Source organism: Grampus griseus (assembly GCF_964374135.1).
Source record: "Grampus griseus genome assembly, chromosome: 1".
Lineage (NCBI taxonomy): Eukaryota > Metazoa > Chordata > Mammalia > Artiodactyla > Delphinidae > Grampus > Grampus griseus.
The window spans coordinates 123,093,358-123,111,811 of NC_139017.1; the positions used below are offsets into that span (position 1 = coordinate 123,093,358).

The following is an 18,454-nucleotide window of genomic DNA, read 5'->3' on the forward strand; positions in this document are numbered from 1 at the left end:
TACCTTCAATACTTACCTCTTAGATAGTTCAAGGCAAACTTGAGTCCTATTCCTGACTTAATTAGCATATATTGTGAGTCGATGGGAGCTGGATCAATTAAGTTTGGCCATTTAATAGGACTATCCTTAATTCAGTCATATTCTTTAATAGTAAACATAATGTTTATTACATAGTTCACTTGCAACACAAGGACCAAAAACTATCCACTAATGTGATTTTTATGATAGACTCATTAATGAAGAGTTTCTAAATGATGAGTAACTGCAAATACCATAAATACTCTCCTATATTTTTATTTTAAAGATTGGTTTAATTACAATTTTTCCTTTCATTGATCTAGATTTGTTAAAACTAGTTATCATAGGGTGGTAGAAACTACAGTTTCTAATAGTTTTGTATTTATATGGCTCACAGTCTGTGGATCTGAACATATAATAGCTTGATTAGCTCGAAGGAATACTTTAGCTTTATTCATCACACGAGTTCACCTTGTAGTCCTTTTTTTGTTATTAGTGGTTAATTAGAAAATGAGAAGAAAGGAACTAATACTATTTAAACATTTTACTTTTGTTTTTCCCATATATCTGTGCATTTCCAATTAAATTATTTAAAATTTGGGCTATACCTTTCTAATGTGAAAATTTTATATTGTATAACATAATATGTGGAAGGTGTACACTTTGGGCTTTCTCCAGGCCACTATAAAAACTGAAAGGAAACATATGCAACAGATTTTATTTACAAAGTAAATTGCTGAGGGTACTTTCTAGTCATTCTCTTTCAAGGTAGTGACTATATCTATTTTATATTATTGTCAATCTGGAAGGCACTAGAAAATCTTAGGAAAACAAATTTCATATGTGCCAAGTATCTGAAGAACTGCTTCAATATATTTTTTAATAATAGAAATAATAAAGATGACACTGTGGTTTTATAAATATGACAAACAACCACAAATTCTGATCTGAAGCTAGGCTCCCCTTGGGCACACTATGGTATGGCTAATAGGTTTTGTTGGGACTGCTATGTTCCATAAAGCATGTCAGACAGAGTATTCATCTCACATAGAAGGAGTTCCACCTGTCTGCTAAGGCCCAAAGGGGCCATAAAATGTGAGAGGAGGGAATGCCTCACAGCCAAGAAACAGTCTGAAACTAAAAGGGTTTAGCAAAGAGGAAATGCAGTGTTCTAGAAAAAGGTCAGATCTAGGAGGCTAATAAATAGCTTATTCAATGAAAATCAGCTTTTCTATTTTTTATTAAGTTATTGATATCAATGAGTGAAATTGCTGGCTGAAGATAACAGCAACAGTTTGGCAGGAAATGGTGCATTTGCTTCTTTCAGAGTCTGCTTCCATCATTTGACTACTTGATATTTCTGGTTTGTGTTAATCTTGCTCTAATTAAAATACTGGGTCATAACTTGGAGAAGCCCATGACAAAATGGACTGTAACGTAGCAGTGAGGCTCTGTGAAGTCGTAATGTATAATCTCTGGAAGGCAGTGATCTCATTTGGTCTTGCAATGCTCTAAAACCTAGTAGCAAGCACAAAGGAAATACGTGTGTGTGGGTGTGTGGGTGGGCACATGTGCGTGAGGTATAATTCAGGATTAGAGAATTGCATTGCAGAAAGATACCTGGTGATGCTGTAATTAACGTGCTTCCTATGCTTTGTTCTAGTGACCATTCTCTTTCCTAGCAGTATGTATCATGAAGCTTTTAGTGGATACCTGCTGTTTTTGCTGCTCAAGATCCATTCATTCTTTGTCTGGCAGTTATAACCTCAAATTCTCTTTGAAAACCACCCACTTCTTTATTCTCAGCCTGTATGCTTTCAGTGAATCATGTTATCTAGACCTAAAACAAAGCACTGGATCCCCTAAAAATATGATTTATTATAGGATGAGCAGGTCACTTGATCAACTAGGAGTAATGAGATGGCTATTAGGATTTTCAGGAAAGAGAATCTTGCTCTTTCTTGCTTGTTTTACATCTGAGAGAGTCTGAAGCTCTTGAGCTATCTTTCTATCACGAGGGGAAAGCCTTTTTGGCACAGGAACCAGCCCACAGAGAGAGAAGTCATGATTTCCTCTGAGCCTAGCATTAAGCCTTATCTGAAGCTTCCTCCATCTCTGGAGTTCCAGTTGATATGAGTTTAAACATTCTCCTTTGGCTTAAGTCTTATTAGGTTGAGTCACTCATAATCAAGAGGCATAGTTGACTAAATAAATTGAGAAGAAACTTGCTTATTTGGAGACATAAAAGAATTGATTTATCTTAAAAGAAAAAAATTATACACTTGTTAGAAAATTCTTTTGGGAAATGAAGTGAGCAGAATTTCAAATATTCTGTATTGTAAGAAATTCAAGGTAAATTTTTGATCTATTTAAGGACTGTTAATTGCTGAAGCATCAAGAAAGGACCTTGTAACTAAAAATGTTTCACCTCTGAGGCCATTTCCAGGTTTGAACCCTGAGAGTATTAACATAGAGAAGGTCTGGTGAAGAGACATCCACATTCCGCATGGAGTTTTAATCAAGTAGGACATCTGAATCACCTCTGAATGTCTATTACGTTATCTCTTAATTGACTATCTACAACAGTGGCTGGCACATAGTTAGCACTCAATTAACTTTTGGTTGAATAAATAAATCGGTAATATGCATGTGTGACAAAAGATACTCTCAATTATTCACTGTCAAAAGTATATGATGACTCTTTCTTAAAACATGTGATGAGTTTTTCGAAGATATGCCAGTTATTCAAAGAAGTGCTCCAGTTATATTGTTAACTGCTTGGAAAAACCGCTGTAACTTTGAAAATGAAAATGGTTGTAGAAATCATGATTCATGCCTTTATGCCACAAATATTTATTGATTTTCTACTAAGTGCTAGGCACCTTATCAGACAGACAAAAAAATCCTTGCCCTCATGGAACTTACATTCTAATGGGGAAGACAGACAGTAAACATGTGAACAGGAAGTAATTTCAGATAGTGATATGAGCTGTGCAAAAAAAAAAAGCAGGAAAGTAAGTACAGTTTAACAGAACAGGAGTGAGGAGCTATTTTAGTTGGAGTAGCTAAGAAAGGCCTCTCTGAGGATGTGACATTTGAGCAGAAATGTGAATGAGATAAAGGATCAAGCAACAGACAATAAGAAAAATGGGAAAACTATTCCAGGCAGGGAAAACAGCAATTTTAAATGCCCTGAAGACAGATGGATCTTTGTAAAGTCAAAGGACAACAAGACGGCATATGGACAGACATATAGATCAGTGAAATAGAACGGAGAATCAAGATATAAACCCTAACATTTGTGGTCATTTGATTTTCAACAAAAGGTCTAAGATAATTCAATGAGGAAAGAATAATTTTTAAACAAATGGTATAGGGACAACTGGATATCTACATGAAAAATAATGATTTTTACCTGTACCTCATACCATACACAAAAATTAATGCAAAATAAATCAGGGACTGAAGTGCAAGAGCTAAAACTATAAACCTTTAGGAAGAAAATAGAAGTAAATCTCCGTCATCTTGAGTTAAGCAATGATTTTTTAGATATGAAACCAAATGTTATAAAGGAGATGACTGACTTTATCAAAATTAAAAACTTTGGTGCCTTAAAGAGACCATCAAGAAAGTGAAAAGACAACCCACAGAATGGGAGAAAATATTTTGTATCTGGAATATATGAACGACAGTTACAGTTCAAATAACCTAATTAAAAAATGGGCAAAGAATTTTAATAGACATTTACTCAAAGAAGATATATGAATGACTACTAAACACACGAAAAGCTACTCAACATCATTAGTTATTAGAGAAATGTAGATTAAAAACACAATGAGAGGGGCTTCCCTGGTGGTGCAGCAGTTGAGAGTCTGCCTGCCGATGCAGGGGACACGGGTTCGTGCCCCGGTCCGGGAAGATCCCACATGCCGCGGAGCGGCTGGGCCTGTGGGCCATGGCCGCTGAGCCTGCGCGTCCGGAGCCTGTGCTCCACAACGGGAGAGGCCACAACAGTGAGAGGCCCGCGTACCGCAAAAAAAAAACACAAAAAATCCCAAAAAAACCCACAATGAGATACTATCAATACTTCACAAGATGGCTATAATAAAAAAGAAAGACAATAACAAATATTGGTGAGGATGTGGAGAAATTAGAACACTCACATTGCTGGTGGGAGTAAAATGTGGCAGACACTTTAGAAAAGAGTTTAGAAGCTCCTTAAAATTGATAAACATAATTACCATATAACCCAGCAAGTTCATTCCTAGGTAACTACCCAAGCACAATAAAAATGTACCTTCACACACAAATTTGTACATGAATGTTCAAAAAGTGGAAAGAACGCAAATGTCTATCACCTGATGAATGCATAAGCAATATATGGTATAGCCATATAATGGAATATTATTTGGCAGTAAAAAGGAATGAATTACTGATATGTGCTACACTAAGCACATTATGCTAATTAAAATTAGCCAGTCACAAAAAACTTCATATGTCCTATGATCTCATTTATATGAAATGTCCAGAATAGACAAATGTATAGAGATACAATGTAGATGAATGATTGTCTAGGGCTGGGGGCAGAATAGAGGGCAGGGAGTATGGAAGATGACCGCTAATGGGTACAAGGTTTCTTTTTGGAATTATGAAAATGTTTAAAAATTAGATTATGGTGATGGTGGTACAACTGTATAAATATACTAAAAACCACTAAATTGTTCAATTTAAACAGGTGAACTTTACCATGTCTAAACTATATCAATAAGGCTGTTAAAATCAGCAACAACAACATGATCAGTATGACGAGAGAGAAAATGGCTAAGGAGAGAGTAGAAGGAGAGGAGGCAGGGTCCAGGTCTGTAGGGACTTCACGCCATAGTGAGGATTTATAAGGGTTCAGAAGTTTTCAAGCCACTAGGGATTTTTAAGCAGAAGACTGACATGATCTGATTCATGTTTTAAAGAGATCACTCTGGCAGTGGAAAACAGACTGGAGAAAAGCAACCAGCAAAAGAGAAAACAATTAGGGAGCTACTGAAGTAGATAGGAGTGAGGTGATGGCTGATAAGGTGGTAGCAGTGCAGGTGATGAAAAGTGGTGAATTCAGAATATATTTTAATGGAATTGCTGTGACTTGTACGTGGGCTGTGAGAAAGGGAAGTCAAGGATCTTTGGCCATAGAAACAAGATAAATAGAAGAGCCATTAACTGAAATGGGAAATCTAGAAGAGAAGCAGGTTTGGTAGGGGCAGGGCTGGGAAACAAGAGTTTCTTTTGACTATGCTAAGTTTAAGAAATTCATTGGACATCCAGGTTGAGATATCAACAAGTGGGTAATTGAATATAAACATCTGGAGTACAGGGGAGAGGCCAGAGCTGGAGATATATAAATCTTGGACTCATCCATCCTGGAAGTGAATGAAATCATACAGGTGTGAGTATGGATACAAAAGAGAAGGGGGTCAAGGTTTGAGCACTGGATCACTCTATCATTTAAAGGTCAGGAACAGAAAAGGAGTCAATAAAGAAATCAGGAAAGAATGGCTAGTGTGGAAAGAGGGAAAGCGGTAGAATAGTGATAGCCAAGTGAAGAAAATTTAAAGAAAGAGTTCAGTCAAGCCACTTGCTGAGAGATCAAATGAGATGATGATGGAGATTTGATTATGGGACTTGACAGAAGTAGAGAGAATGCTTCATGGTACTGAAATTAAACTGGAAATTAAATTTGCTGCTACTTTCACTTTTAGTTCCTGGTCTTATAGGTTATTATATAACAGTGCTTGTACAATAAAGAGTGCTATGCAATGATAAGGTATTATAACTTTTGTTGTGATTTACACTATGTGTATTGCACAGCCATACAAAATCTACATAAAACTCTGCATTCCCAAAATTTCTAACAAGCCTGTGTCATAGACTAAAAAAGGTAATAATTATAAAAATATATAAATGTTAATATTAAAAATTTTTTTTTGATCCTTCTATTTTCATATCTTTTTCTGTTGTGTATCAGAGATGCAAGTCCAACTAAAAGTGCTAATTAAATCTTTTGAAGAAACATACTAATAGGTTGATGAATAAAATCCTTTGAGTAGCATTTTCTAGATCTTTCAGAAAAAAATAGCCAACTCTGTATGTAACTAGAAAGTAGAAACTCAAATGTTCTTTCGTCTGTAAATGCATTTTAAAGGTTATTCACTTCATTTCCTTCATTTTAAACTTGAGGAAACCAAGAAGACCGTACATATATTTAGTGGAACACTGAAAGAGGCCTTCTGATTCCTACTGTAGTGTTTACTGAATCCTACTATTTGACTAAACATAATTCATAAAGTCAATTTGTAGAATTTGTGGTGTTGAGTTAGACATTATTTGTGTCAAAGTATGAATTTAGAGTTGCAGTATTACTTTGGTTACTGGAGAATAAAATTCTATGGGGAAAATATGCATAAATAGCAGTAATTTAAGTAGAGCAGGATGAGGTATGGGATGTCCCTGAAATCATTTGAGTAAATAATATACATTAAAACCATCTTAATATCTATTTTCTAACCATCTTTATTAAATTATTGCCTTTTAATTTTAAAATTCATGATTAAAAAACCCAAATATTTCCAAGTTTTTCTTCTTATATCAAACACTCAGGATAATGTATTTTTCTTCACTTGGTTCCCAGTGAACCTCACCTGGAACCTCACCTGGATGAGGTGAGGTTAGATGAAGCCTCACCTGGAACCCTTGTGAGCCCTTCAGGCAACTGATCAGAGCATCTAAAGAGATGTCTGAAAATATGTCTTAGCCAAAAGCTTCATGTACTCCACATATTATTAAGTATCAAAATGATTTCTTCCAGGGTACACTATAGCATCTCCTTCAAGGAGGGTTTCAGAGCTTTGTTTTTATTTCCCCTTGAATACGATGGGTGTGAGCTGCTTTGTATAACTCACGAGGCTTATTCTAATGTAATTCTAATGTAATGTTACAAGTTCTCTTTTAGGCACAAACTTTAGTTCAAATGTATACTCACAGGAACTGGCAGGAAACAGCTATGGAGCTCTGGCTCTCCTGATATGTTAGGTTCATTAGCGGGTATGTCCTCTTGTCTGGGGCAGACATGGACTTGAGGGTGCACTTTTCTATTTTTATTCTTCCAGTGTGGGCTTACTCTTGACCTCTATGTTTGGCTATAGTGCAGCAGGCTGTAGCATTATGTGGTAGACTCATGAAATTGGATTCTAATTCTAGTTCGACTTCTCTGAATGTTAGATTTTTAGTCAGTGAAACAGGAACTGCTCTATCCACCACAGCATTATTGGTTAGATTAAATCAGTTAATATATGAAAGGATTTTGAGACATTTGAAGCATCATGCTGATGTTTTTCCTTCCTAATTCTGCTTTGGGGTCTATATGTTCCACATATACAGATATGCTTTGCCTTGGATTATACATTTGCAAAACAGAAAAACCAAGTTTATGTTAGTTTCTATAAAAACTATTCAACAAGTTATGGATGACTTGTGTATACTTCTAAATAGTGTTAATAACACTATGCTATTCAGCTGGCAAATTGCTGAGTTATAGAATATCTCGATATCAGTTCTCAGCCTTGGCTACACAATAGAATCACCTGGGGAGTTTCAAAAATTCCCATTACCCAGCTCACATCCAGGCTAATGAAATCAGTTTCTTTGGGGATGAGGCCAGGGCATGAGTATTTTTCAAAGTTCCTGAGCAGCCTCTATCGGGCATCATGGAATTTCCTCAAAAAACTAAAATAGAACTACCATATGATCCAGTAATTTGACTCCTGGGTATATATCCAGAAAAAATGAAAACACTAATTTGAAAAGATATATGCACCTCAATGTTCATAGAAGCACTGTTTACAATATCCAAGACATGGAAATAACCCAAGTGCCCATAAATAGACAAATGGATAAAGAAGACATAGTATATATACACAATAGAATATTACTCAGCCATAAAAAAAGGATGAAATTTTTCCATTTGCAACAACATGGATGAACTTGGAGGGTATTATGCTAAATGAAATAAGTCAGACAGAGAAAGACAAATACTGTATGATATCACTTATAAGTGGAATCTAAAAAATAGTACAAATGAATATATGCAACACAGAAACAGACTCATAGACATAGAAAACAACCTTGTGGTTACCAAAGGGAAAGGGTTGGGGGAGGGACAAATTAGGGATATGGGATTAACAGATACAAACCATTATGTATAAAATAAACAACAAGGATATATTGTATAGCACAGGGAATTATAGCCATTATCTTGTAGTAATTTATAATGGAATATAATCTGCAAAAATACTGAATCACTATGCTGTATACCTAAAATTAATATGATATTGTTAATCAACTATACTTCAATTAAAACAAAAGCTGAGCAGATTCTAATGTACAGCTGAGGTTGAGAATATCTGATATAAAGTATTATTTTATTGTGAAGGGGAGGATAAGCTGAACAGTCATTTGGACTGGGAAACAAAGGGAAGAGCTAAGAGAATGGATATGATGGCTAAGAGTTTTCATGTGGAATGGGAAGGAGTCAAATCTTACTTTCTGGCTTTCTTCAGCTCACTGTTTAGTACAACTCTATTATTCTCTATTATGTTCATCAATAATCAAAATGGTTTATGCATTATAATACCTTTTCTAAGTAAAATTCCCTGATAATGAACTTCAAGTGACATGCACATGATTTTTTTGTAGATAATTTGTTAAAAAGAATATCCATTATTACACATCAGATTTCTAGTCTATGGAAATTAATACCTTGAATCTGGGTCGCACATTATGGTTTAAAAATCACTTCCATATATTTTATGCCATTTAATCCTAGAGTAGAAAACAGATGATACTTAACGTCTATGAAAAATAGATATGTAAAAGTAAGTGTATTAAATTAGAATTCTTAGATATTTTGCCTTGTTTTATTGTGATGGGTAGTTTGAAAGTTGAGATGGTTTCATCATTCAGGTGGAACATCAAAGTTTACTAAGTACTTCTTTATGGCTAAAAAAGGCTAAGTGTGCTGGTTAGGTAAAATATGACATTCATTTAAATTCATTCAACTTCATTAGTGGTAGCATTTATTATGTATGTTCATTGCTATATGGAACTTATTTTAATCAGATTAGAAATTCATTAGTTCTTTAGGTCACATTAAGAGATACAGAGGTATACTTTTTCTAATAACAAAACTTTCCATTTGTTGAGTATTTTTGCTTTTCAAAGAATTGGAAGTGTTCATGTGAGTTCCAGTCAGCATACCATCTGTATAAGGCAGTTCTATAACTCTGAATTGTAGCTGAAACATGTTTAACTAATATTATTTGACAGAAAGGGACACTGAGGCCACAGCAAGCGTCTGGATCATGTGGTTAATTTAATGGTAAGACTGGTACACAGAACTTGGGTTCTGGGTTAGATAGACCTGGATTAAAATTCCAGCTTGAACAATTATACCTCTCACAAGTAGCTTGACCAATTATACCTCTTACAAGTTACTTATTTTCTCTGTGCCTTGGTTTCTTCATTTATAAAAAGGAAATAAGATTATTGTGAGGACTAAATGAAATAGCGTGTGTAAGCAGGACCAACTATGTAATTAGTGGGGCCTGATGCAAAATGAAAATGTGAGGCTCTTTGTTGAATGATTTTTAAGAATTACAAGCTGGTGACAGCAGAGCATTAAACCAAGTGTGGGGCACTTCCAAATGCAGAACTTTGTGCAGCTGCACAGTTCACACACCATGAAGCCAGGCCTGTGTGTAAGATACATGGTATTTATAGCATAAATACACTTTATATAGTATGAATAGCATAGTAGGCACTCAATGTATGGCAACTGTTGTCTTGTCTTTTCCTACTTTCATTCAGACTTCTCCTCCCTGAATTAAAAAAATGTAGATTCGTTGTAATCGGTTGTTTTTCACCTGTAGCATTCCAATAAGTGATTACTTTTTTAAAGTAAAATCTCCAAGCTTTAGTAGAAATTATTGTGCTTTATCATGCTGCACACAGCATGTTTATTTGTACTATGTTTATTTTTTATTTACTTATTTTTTAACATCTTTATTGGAGTATAATTGCTTTACAATGTTGTGTTAGTTTCTGATGTATAACAAAGTGAATCAGCTATACGTATACACATGTCCCCATATCCCCTCCCTATTGCGCTCCCTCCCACCCTCCCTATCCCACCCCTTTAGGTGGTCACAAAGCACAGAGCTGATCTCCCTGAGCTATGCGGCTGCTTCTCACTAGCTATCTGTTTTACATTTGGTAGTGTATATATATCAATGCTACTCTCTCACTTCATCCCAGCTTACCCTTCTGTACTATGTTTATGATGTCTCCTTGCACTTAAAAATTATGAATGACTTAGATTTTTTCCATATTGTACTTGACCAAATTTAACATTGTTTTTGTAGTAATCATTTAAGAAAACTCTGTTTTCTCTTAATGGCCCTTTTAATGCACCACTAGAAATGCCTTATGAAAATAGAGTAACTTGATTTATATGCCTGAAACCCATATTAGAATTTTCAGTTACCTCCTTGGTCTTTGCATTTCAATTGCTACTCTATAATTTTCGTGTGAAACTATACAGTTCTTAAATGTTTTAAATATTTTCCTCCTTTTTTTTTCTTGTTAAATATGGAAAAAGTCTTGCTTTAAAGGGCACACACACATATTAGAGAGGTCTGAGTTTTCAAAAGAAAAATGAGTTAGGAAGGTAAAAAATACATAAAATATTTTTATTATGAGAGTGAATTACATAACCTCCTTCAGCCTCTTTCTGTTTGTTTGTTTGTTTTCTATCTATAGACTAGGGAGGTTGGACTGATATTCATTAAGTGCCCTCCAGTATTTGAATTCTTAAAATCTTGAATTTTATTTCTTCTGTTTCCTATTTCTTTACTCTCAGGGCCAGGCTTACTTTGTGTGCGTGTGTGTACATGTAGAATTGTATCATTGGACTCTCTCAAAAACTTTTTGAATGTTGTTGGTGGGTGGTAATGTTCTCATTTTATAAGGAGAAAAACAGAACCTCAGGAAAGAGTTAATGACTTGTCCAGATTCACACACTTTAATAAAAGTTAACATGGAACTCGAACTCCAAATTCTGAAACCTATTCCTAGTATTCTCTTTCCTGAATGCTATAGAGCTAAACAAAGAAGTGGAGAGGTTTAGAAAAAGAAAAAGAGATGAAAGAAAACAGTGTAGTAGTTGTGGTGTGCTGGAGAATGTTTAAGAGCTGGCTGGGGGAAGGGGAGGGCCCTGGTTTGTAGTATTTGCTCATTTCCCTGGTGTAATTATCCCCACAATTTCAACCTATCAGTGTGGTGTCCCTGAAGGTAGAGTTGGGAAGATATGCACACAGTAATGAGCCAGGATGAGTATGCTCCAACATGCCACTGGTAGTGGATAAATATTACACTGAATCATGAAAAAGGTTTTGAGAAACTGTCTCCAGATTTATAACTCAGGGGAGGGGGGAGCATAGTTTGGGGACTAGTACTATTGGTTTAAATGCTCCTTAGGCTTTCTCGTGGTCACTCCAAAGTTTTCATCTCAGCATTCCAAACCATTTCAGCCTGAAACCAAGGCAGAAAAAACCAGGAATTCAAAAGGAATTACACTTAAGTACTTTCCTTAATATAATCATTGAATGTTTAAGTTTTTATCTCTCAGTTTGAAAGACACCTGATGTTGTTAGAGTTACAAATCAAAACACTTACAATGACTATAAATACATTCTTTGAAAGAATCATGATATTTTAAGTTTGATAAGCATGTAAACTAAAACTTAATAATCCTCTCATTAAGTCAAGCTATATAATTTATGTATTTTTTGAGAATAATGTAAAAAAGGCCTTTAAATTTAGAGTGTTAAGAATAACTGTATGTTAATACTAACCCTACTATTCAAAGTAGGGGAAACAGAAGGCATTGATCTCAGTGGATTTTAAATGTGCTGATTCTGGGAGAAAAAAATTTTGTAATAACTTATCTTATTAATTATTCCTGTTAACAGGAATCATTAAATCAGAGAACTGGATTGAAGTTATGATATTTGTGGGGGAGAGGATATATGAACAATTTTTAACCTAAGCTGCCTGCGGTAAAGCATAATTTAAAACTTTATTAACTTTTTAGAATTAAAAACCTCACCTCATTACCTGATTAAAGACACCTGTCTGATTTATTTTACCTTAAATCCAACATTTGGCCTAGATCAAGGCAGGATAGGAAGAAGATTATCTTAAAAAACCCTATCTCAGGGCTTCCCTGGTGGCGCAGTGGTTGGGAGTCCGCCTGCTGATGCAGGGGACACGGGTTCGTGCCCTGGTCTCGGAAGATCCCACATGCCGTGGAGCGGCTGGGCCCGTGAGCCATGGCCGCTGAGCCTGCGCGTCCAGAGCCTGTGCTCCGCAGCGGGAGAGGCCACAACAATGAGAGGCCTGCGTACCGCCAAAAACCCCCCCCCAAAAACCCTATCTCAGCTTCAAGAAGGGTATTAAGAAACTCAGGAGATGTCAGGAGCAGCTGGGATCCAAATAATAAATGACCCAACAGCATAAAGGAAAAAACTGGAGAATGAAGATAATCTTGTCTGATATGTTTAGGAAATAAGGACGGTGATACGTGAAGCTTTGAATAAGCAATAATAAAGTGAAACCTTTATAAACCATATTAAGGGGTTAGAGAAGTCAGTGGGAGCTTTGCCTAATTATCTAAAGAATGAAATAAGAGAAATTAATTTTAATTAAATTAATTAAATTAAATTAATTTCTCTTACTAATTAATAAGAGAAATTAATTTTCTGAGAGTATTAATATCTTGATGTCTTACTTTCTAACCTTAATATGACTCAACAGATGAGATCTTATTCAGTGTTCTGGCCTTAAGAAAGGAAAGCAGAGTCTACAATGGAAAACCAGATCCTAATTTAAATAGGTCAGAGGAGCAGCAATTCTTTTTTTTACTACATGGCACTTATCAATAGCTTTTGGAGCATTTCATAAATGTTTCCTTCCTAACTGCTCTTTATCATTTTGTTCATAGCAAAGCTTTATCTCTGTATTACTCAAAAATCAGAAGATAAAACTTTTAAAAAATGTTCCCACAAATCGATGGGAATATACAGTTCAGTTTTTACACTGTCAATTTCACCAAAGGCCTTGGTAAATATACCTAATCCATTGAAGCTCTTTGTAACATTCAAAAGCTGTGCTGCAGAGCTAAATTGGAGTTGGTAGTGGGCAGAAGGAGGTGCAGGATAAACCAGAAAAAACTATTCCAATTCATCAATTTTGCTTTATGTGAAATGGGCATTTTACCAACCATCAATTACTCTATGTTGTAGTTCTTAACCAATGAAAATAATGATAAAATCCCTACAAAGAGTGCTCTACTCCATTCAACATGGTGACAGCATTAATGTGTCCCAAACTACATTAATGAGGGAAGGCAAACCACGGATTTATGGGACTTTCCCCAAATATTTCCTGAAAATTTATCAATTATAAAAACTCTACTCACCTGCTCTGGATAGCCATCCATACTCCTTTGCCCTTTAGTTTGAATTAAGCACCGTCCAGGCTGAGGTCCCCGGGTGGCCTGTGAAGAGGGGATCTGAATAGGCAATGGTGACTGAAACTGCTGGATGGTCACTTTGTTTATGTTTCCCTCATATGGCTGCTGCTCCCGGCTACGATGTTGAAGGCTCTGGGACCCCATCAAGGTCTGGATGTGGCTGCCTGCCTGTGGAGAAGATAATCTGTCAGAAGGTTTGTGGTGTTGAAAGGATGTGATTAAATTAGAAAAAAGAAAGTACAGAATACTTCTCCAGTAAGTAAAGTGCCATAATTTGGGCTTTCAGCCATGGCTAGGAAGGATAATGAAAAAACAGTAAGAGTCTGCCTGCTGTGGTTTGTGAAAATGCTAATATCGGAGCAAGGTCACGTTAAATACACTTGTCATCTGATGGCTTGCCAAAGCTTATTTTAGCCCCCATTTTAAGGAAACAAAGTTCAGTTTGGAAAATCTCAAGAAGAAAAAAAAGTCACAACTTAAAAAATAAAGTGGAGTTCTATCTGGCATTTCATTTAGAATAATAGCAGGGAGAGAGATGTAATATATGAAACATCAGGGAGAAAATTATAGAAGCTACTTTCTAATTCTGCAGCAAAAGAATTGAATTGCATATTTGCCTTTATGCCACACACATGTATAGGAAGCTTGTTCAGGTGAGTATAATCAATATTTATTAATTTTCTGCAATATTAAAACAAGAGTATGGTTTTTGCAATCTTTAAGTTCCATTAAAAATTAATCATGTGATAAATTCCTGCGAATATCTGTAGCCTGTAGAGGCACTAGATATGGAAAGGTCTTTAAAGTGAACTCTGCATGCAGATCATCTTCACATGAGCTTTCAGAGAGACTCATCAGTACCTCATTTAAAACAATGATCATTTATCAGCCCTTGAGGGTGGTTGCTAGAGGAGAAAGGGCATGCTTACTTTGGTCTCCCATCTTTAAATGACTGGTGCCTAATCCTGTTTCTCGTTCATTCCGATATTCTTACCTTCATTCTAGCATGGGCTCCTTGAGTCATTCTACCTGATATCTTTTCTGTCAAGCAAGCAGTTCTGTTTGTGAGCTGATAACCTAGAACATGCCATTTATTTATTTATTTAGCCATACCTCGCAGCTTGTGGGGCTCTTAATTCCCCGACCAGGGATCAAACCTGTGCCCCCTGCAGTGGAAGGGCAGAGTCCTAACCACTGGACTGCCAGGGAAGTCCCCTAGAACGTGCCTTTTAAAATTAAGTATGGTTTAACATGGAGGTCTAACATGGGAAGTGAATGCTTATCTTTAATACTTTTAAACCTACGTTTTAATGCTGTGCTTGGTACTTCACCCAATGGATTACTTCCTGAATCCATTGTCTTTCTTTTGACCTTTTAAGGGTAGGCAATTTGGAATTTAAAAGTAAATTTTACCTTAGAATTCATTAATTAGGAAAGTTTGTGAATTTTCCTGACTAATCAAGATTTTTAATTACTATGAAAAAGTCAGATTGGAGGTATAAAGGAAAAATTATTAAACAAGTATTCAAGGAAAAGATGAATTTTAATTATTTTAAAGTTCTTAAAGAGCAACATAAGAGACATAGGAGATGACAGTGATCATGCAAAATCATTTAGAGAGGGAAGGCATGTTTTTTGATTCCAAACAAGAGGTAATTTCAGTGAAGAAAATATTCAAAATTATTATTTAGCAATATGCAAGGGAAAGAAAAAATCATTTGATTATATTTTAGATATCCAACTGATTGTCTTATCATGTACAACTTTTTACATTCAAATACAGTAAAGATATTTCAGTCATGAGAAACTGGAGGAAAAGATGCAAAAAAAAGTTTCAGGCTATAACAGCCAATAACAAAACAATTATCAATCTAATACTGTCTAATGCAACCAGGGATCAGAAAATTACGGCAGCATAAACACAAATAAGATAACCTCATAAAGGGCAAATGTGTATTTCTCTAATGTATCTATTTCCTTCTCAGAAATCTAAATGAAAGATGTCACAACTTTCTCAGCCATTCTAGAAGACTGAACACCCTTCTGGTCAAGTTTTTCCTTGTTGCAAATTCAATTCTCTCCTACCTCCTTGGAATTTCATGTTCTCTTGTTTGGTAGGCAAGGAAAGCCATGATAAACCCAGTATCACATTTGGGGCTGCTGTACTCTGAATGAAGTCACTGGCCTGATGAGTTATTTAGTTAGAGAAAATGATTTCCTGGAGCTAGAGGAACTGGGGGTGTAAGTGGACTAAGGCTGACTGGCCTGGCTACTGAACAAACAATTGATTTTACATTTATATCTGCTTCTCACATCCACTGGTATGATACTCATGGGTCTTCAGTTAGTCCTTGAGCCAATGGGAAAGAGGAAGACTGGTTGTTTAATTGAAAGTGACAGACAAGCAAATAATTTTTATACCCAGAAAAACTTAAAGAGCTCCAGAACATAGCTTTGGTCCCACAATGCATAATCCATTAGAAAGTCAATAATGACTGCTTAATAATAATTTCATTGATTAGAATATTCTGGTAATGGTCTATCTAAGGGTAAAAAAACATAGATATTATAGAACTATAATACCCTTTAGACTTATTTTTATGGTTTATTTTTTCATTCTGATGGGACAGTTTAAACTTTAATTATGCTTTGATTTGAAACTCTTTGAGGGCAAGCACCACATCTTACTTACCATCTTTAATAACCGGCACAGTAACTGGCACTTAAGAAGCAATGGCTACTATTCAAATACTAGGTGCTAGATAATGTACTAAAACTTACCTTATACATATTGCCTCCTTTAATCCTTACAATAGCATTAAGGGATAATTATTATTAGTTATTATTACTTAATTTTACTGAGGAGGAAACTAAGGCTTGGAGAGGTTAAGTAACTTTCCCCAGTAATTTGCACAACTGGTAAACTGGCCGGACTGGGATTTGAACCAAGGCTGTCTGGCAATCAGAGTTCATGCTCTTAAACATAAAATTACATTGCAACCACCATTCCCCAGGATTGTTTCTCTTCCTACAATAGCTGAACTATGAAATGAAAAGAAACCACAGAAAGGAACAGAAGGATCTGATTGTTAAGGAAGGATATATTAAATTTCTTTAGCAGCTCTTCAATTTGCCAAAGGGCCATTCTTACTTATTGAATTAGGTCTATTATCTATTTTAGATCCTACGTATTTGACTTAGACTTTATACTTGAGCAATTAGGAGGATACTCTGTGTATTTAGTAATCTTTCCATGATTATGAAATAATGACACTCATGTTCACAGATGGCTTGGCAAAGCATAAAGTGGGCATGGAAGGAACATTCTGTAAAATGATTCTGTTCACATCAGTAGCAGTTTTTTCACTCTTTATTGGGGCTACCGGGTGCAATAAATGAGGATGGGGAATGACAGCTATAGAAAGCAAAGAATTAACACTAAATTCTTTGTGAAGGTAAGTAAATATGAATGACACAAGACATCTAAAGGGACAATTATGGTGTGGAGGGACTGTAAAGAGTAAGTTATTTTGACTGGCACAGAGGCTTAAGAAAGATAATAAGGATGCTCATGATGAAGTACAAAGGACTGATGAAAATGTAGGAAATATCGAGACTGGATTCGTTCAGATAGAGGGTTAGCTATGAGGACACTGACTCATACCGAAGGAGAATTTGAACATGAAGGTTTCTATAAAGGCTGAGGTACACATTTTGAATGATAAAAAGAAATAGAGATTTGACATTTGTTTTGAACTTTCAATGGGAGGTTGGACAAAATAACATGTATTTGAGAATAGTGATGGAATATGATGTTTTCAAGTTGACCCAAAACCATACTGTCAAGGTTTATGGGGAAAACTTCAATATCAATAGGACCCAAGGAAATATTTATGTCAAAGCCACAGAAAAGAAATGTGATTTGATACCAAATGGCACTGTTCATACGCAATTCATCTCACAGCTCATCAGGCTTATTATGTGGAAATTTGAAGTGTTTGGGAGGTTTTGTATGGTATAAAATAAATGACTTTTTCACTACAACAAAGTTTTGGTTCACACTATTTTCTTAGAAAAGAGTGTTAGACTGAGAAGTTTATTACTCAATTTGGTTATCAGTTTTACTACCCATCTTTGCTCTTGGACCACTTGTGGTGCTCCCAAAAATCAAACACAGCCTCAAAGGATGACAGTTTATGCCACTGAGAATATTCAAATGGGTACAACTCATTCTCTAAAATTAAGTTCAAAAGAGTTCTAAAGATGTTTGGGGTCAGCGTCAACAATACAGAATTACATACAGAGGATAATTAAGTAACTGATTTCAAGGAAACATCATTTAACACTCATTTAAATGAGTCAGTTTCAGTAATTTTGTAAAACAACAACAAAACAGTCCTATCACTTTCTATCTGCACCATGTACTCTGCAGTGTTTCTCCTCCCTTTGTTTTTTTTAACATGCACTTTTGGTTTTAGAAATTGAGACAGTAGGATTTCTGCTTCTGGTCTGTGGAGTAGGTATACTGTTCCCTATTCCCTCCATTAAGAACAATGAAAAACTCTGGACATTGTACATAAACAAATATAGGAAAACTCTGGGAAGTAGACTGAAGAAGCCAAGGACCAAGTAACAAGATGGTGGTAAATTTCTCAGGTTTTATTTTTGTGTCATATATCCCAGACTAGGAGTTGAAAAAGTGGGCATCCCCTAAAATGCCAGCCAGTGCAGACAACAAAAGCCCCAACAAAAGCCTACTCTCTCTAGCCAAAGAACCAGGAAAAAGGGCATCCTAGCAAG

At 35.6% G+C, this 18,454-nt stretch overlaps 1 protein-coding gene across 3 annotated transcripts in view; it reads right to left on the bottom strand.

Annotated features, from left to right (window-relative positions):
- LRRC7 (leucine rich repeat containing 7) overlaps positions 1 to 18,454 on the bottom strand; it is a gene marked incomplete at both ends in the record, with an annotated part of 383,893 nt that overhangs the window by 38,595 nt on the left and 326,844 nt on the right. For all 3 annotated transcript variants that reach the window (XM_082676819.1, XM_082676818.1, XM_082676817.1), the window contains one exon: positions 13,601 to 13,822. In XM_082676819.1, coding sequence (XP_082532945.1) covers positions 13,601 to 13,822 — 222 coding nt within the window. The remainder of the gene's footprint in view (positions 1 to 13,600; positions 13,823 to 18,454) is intronic.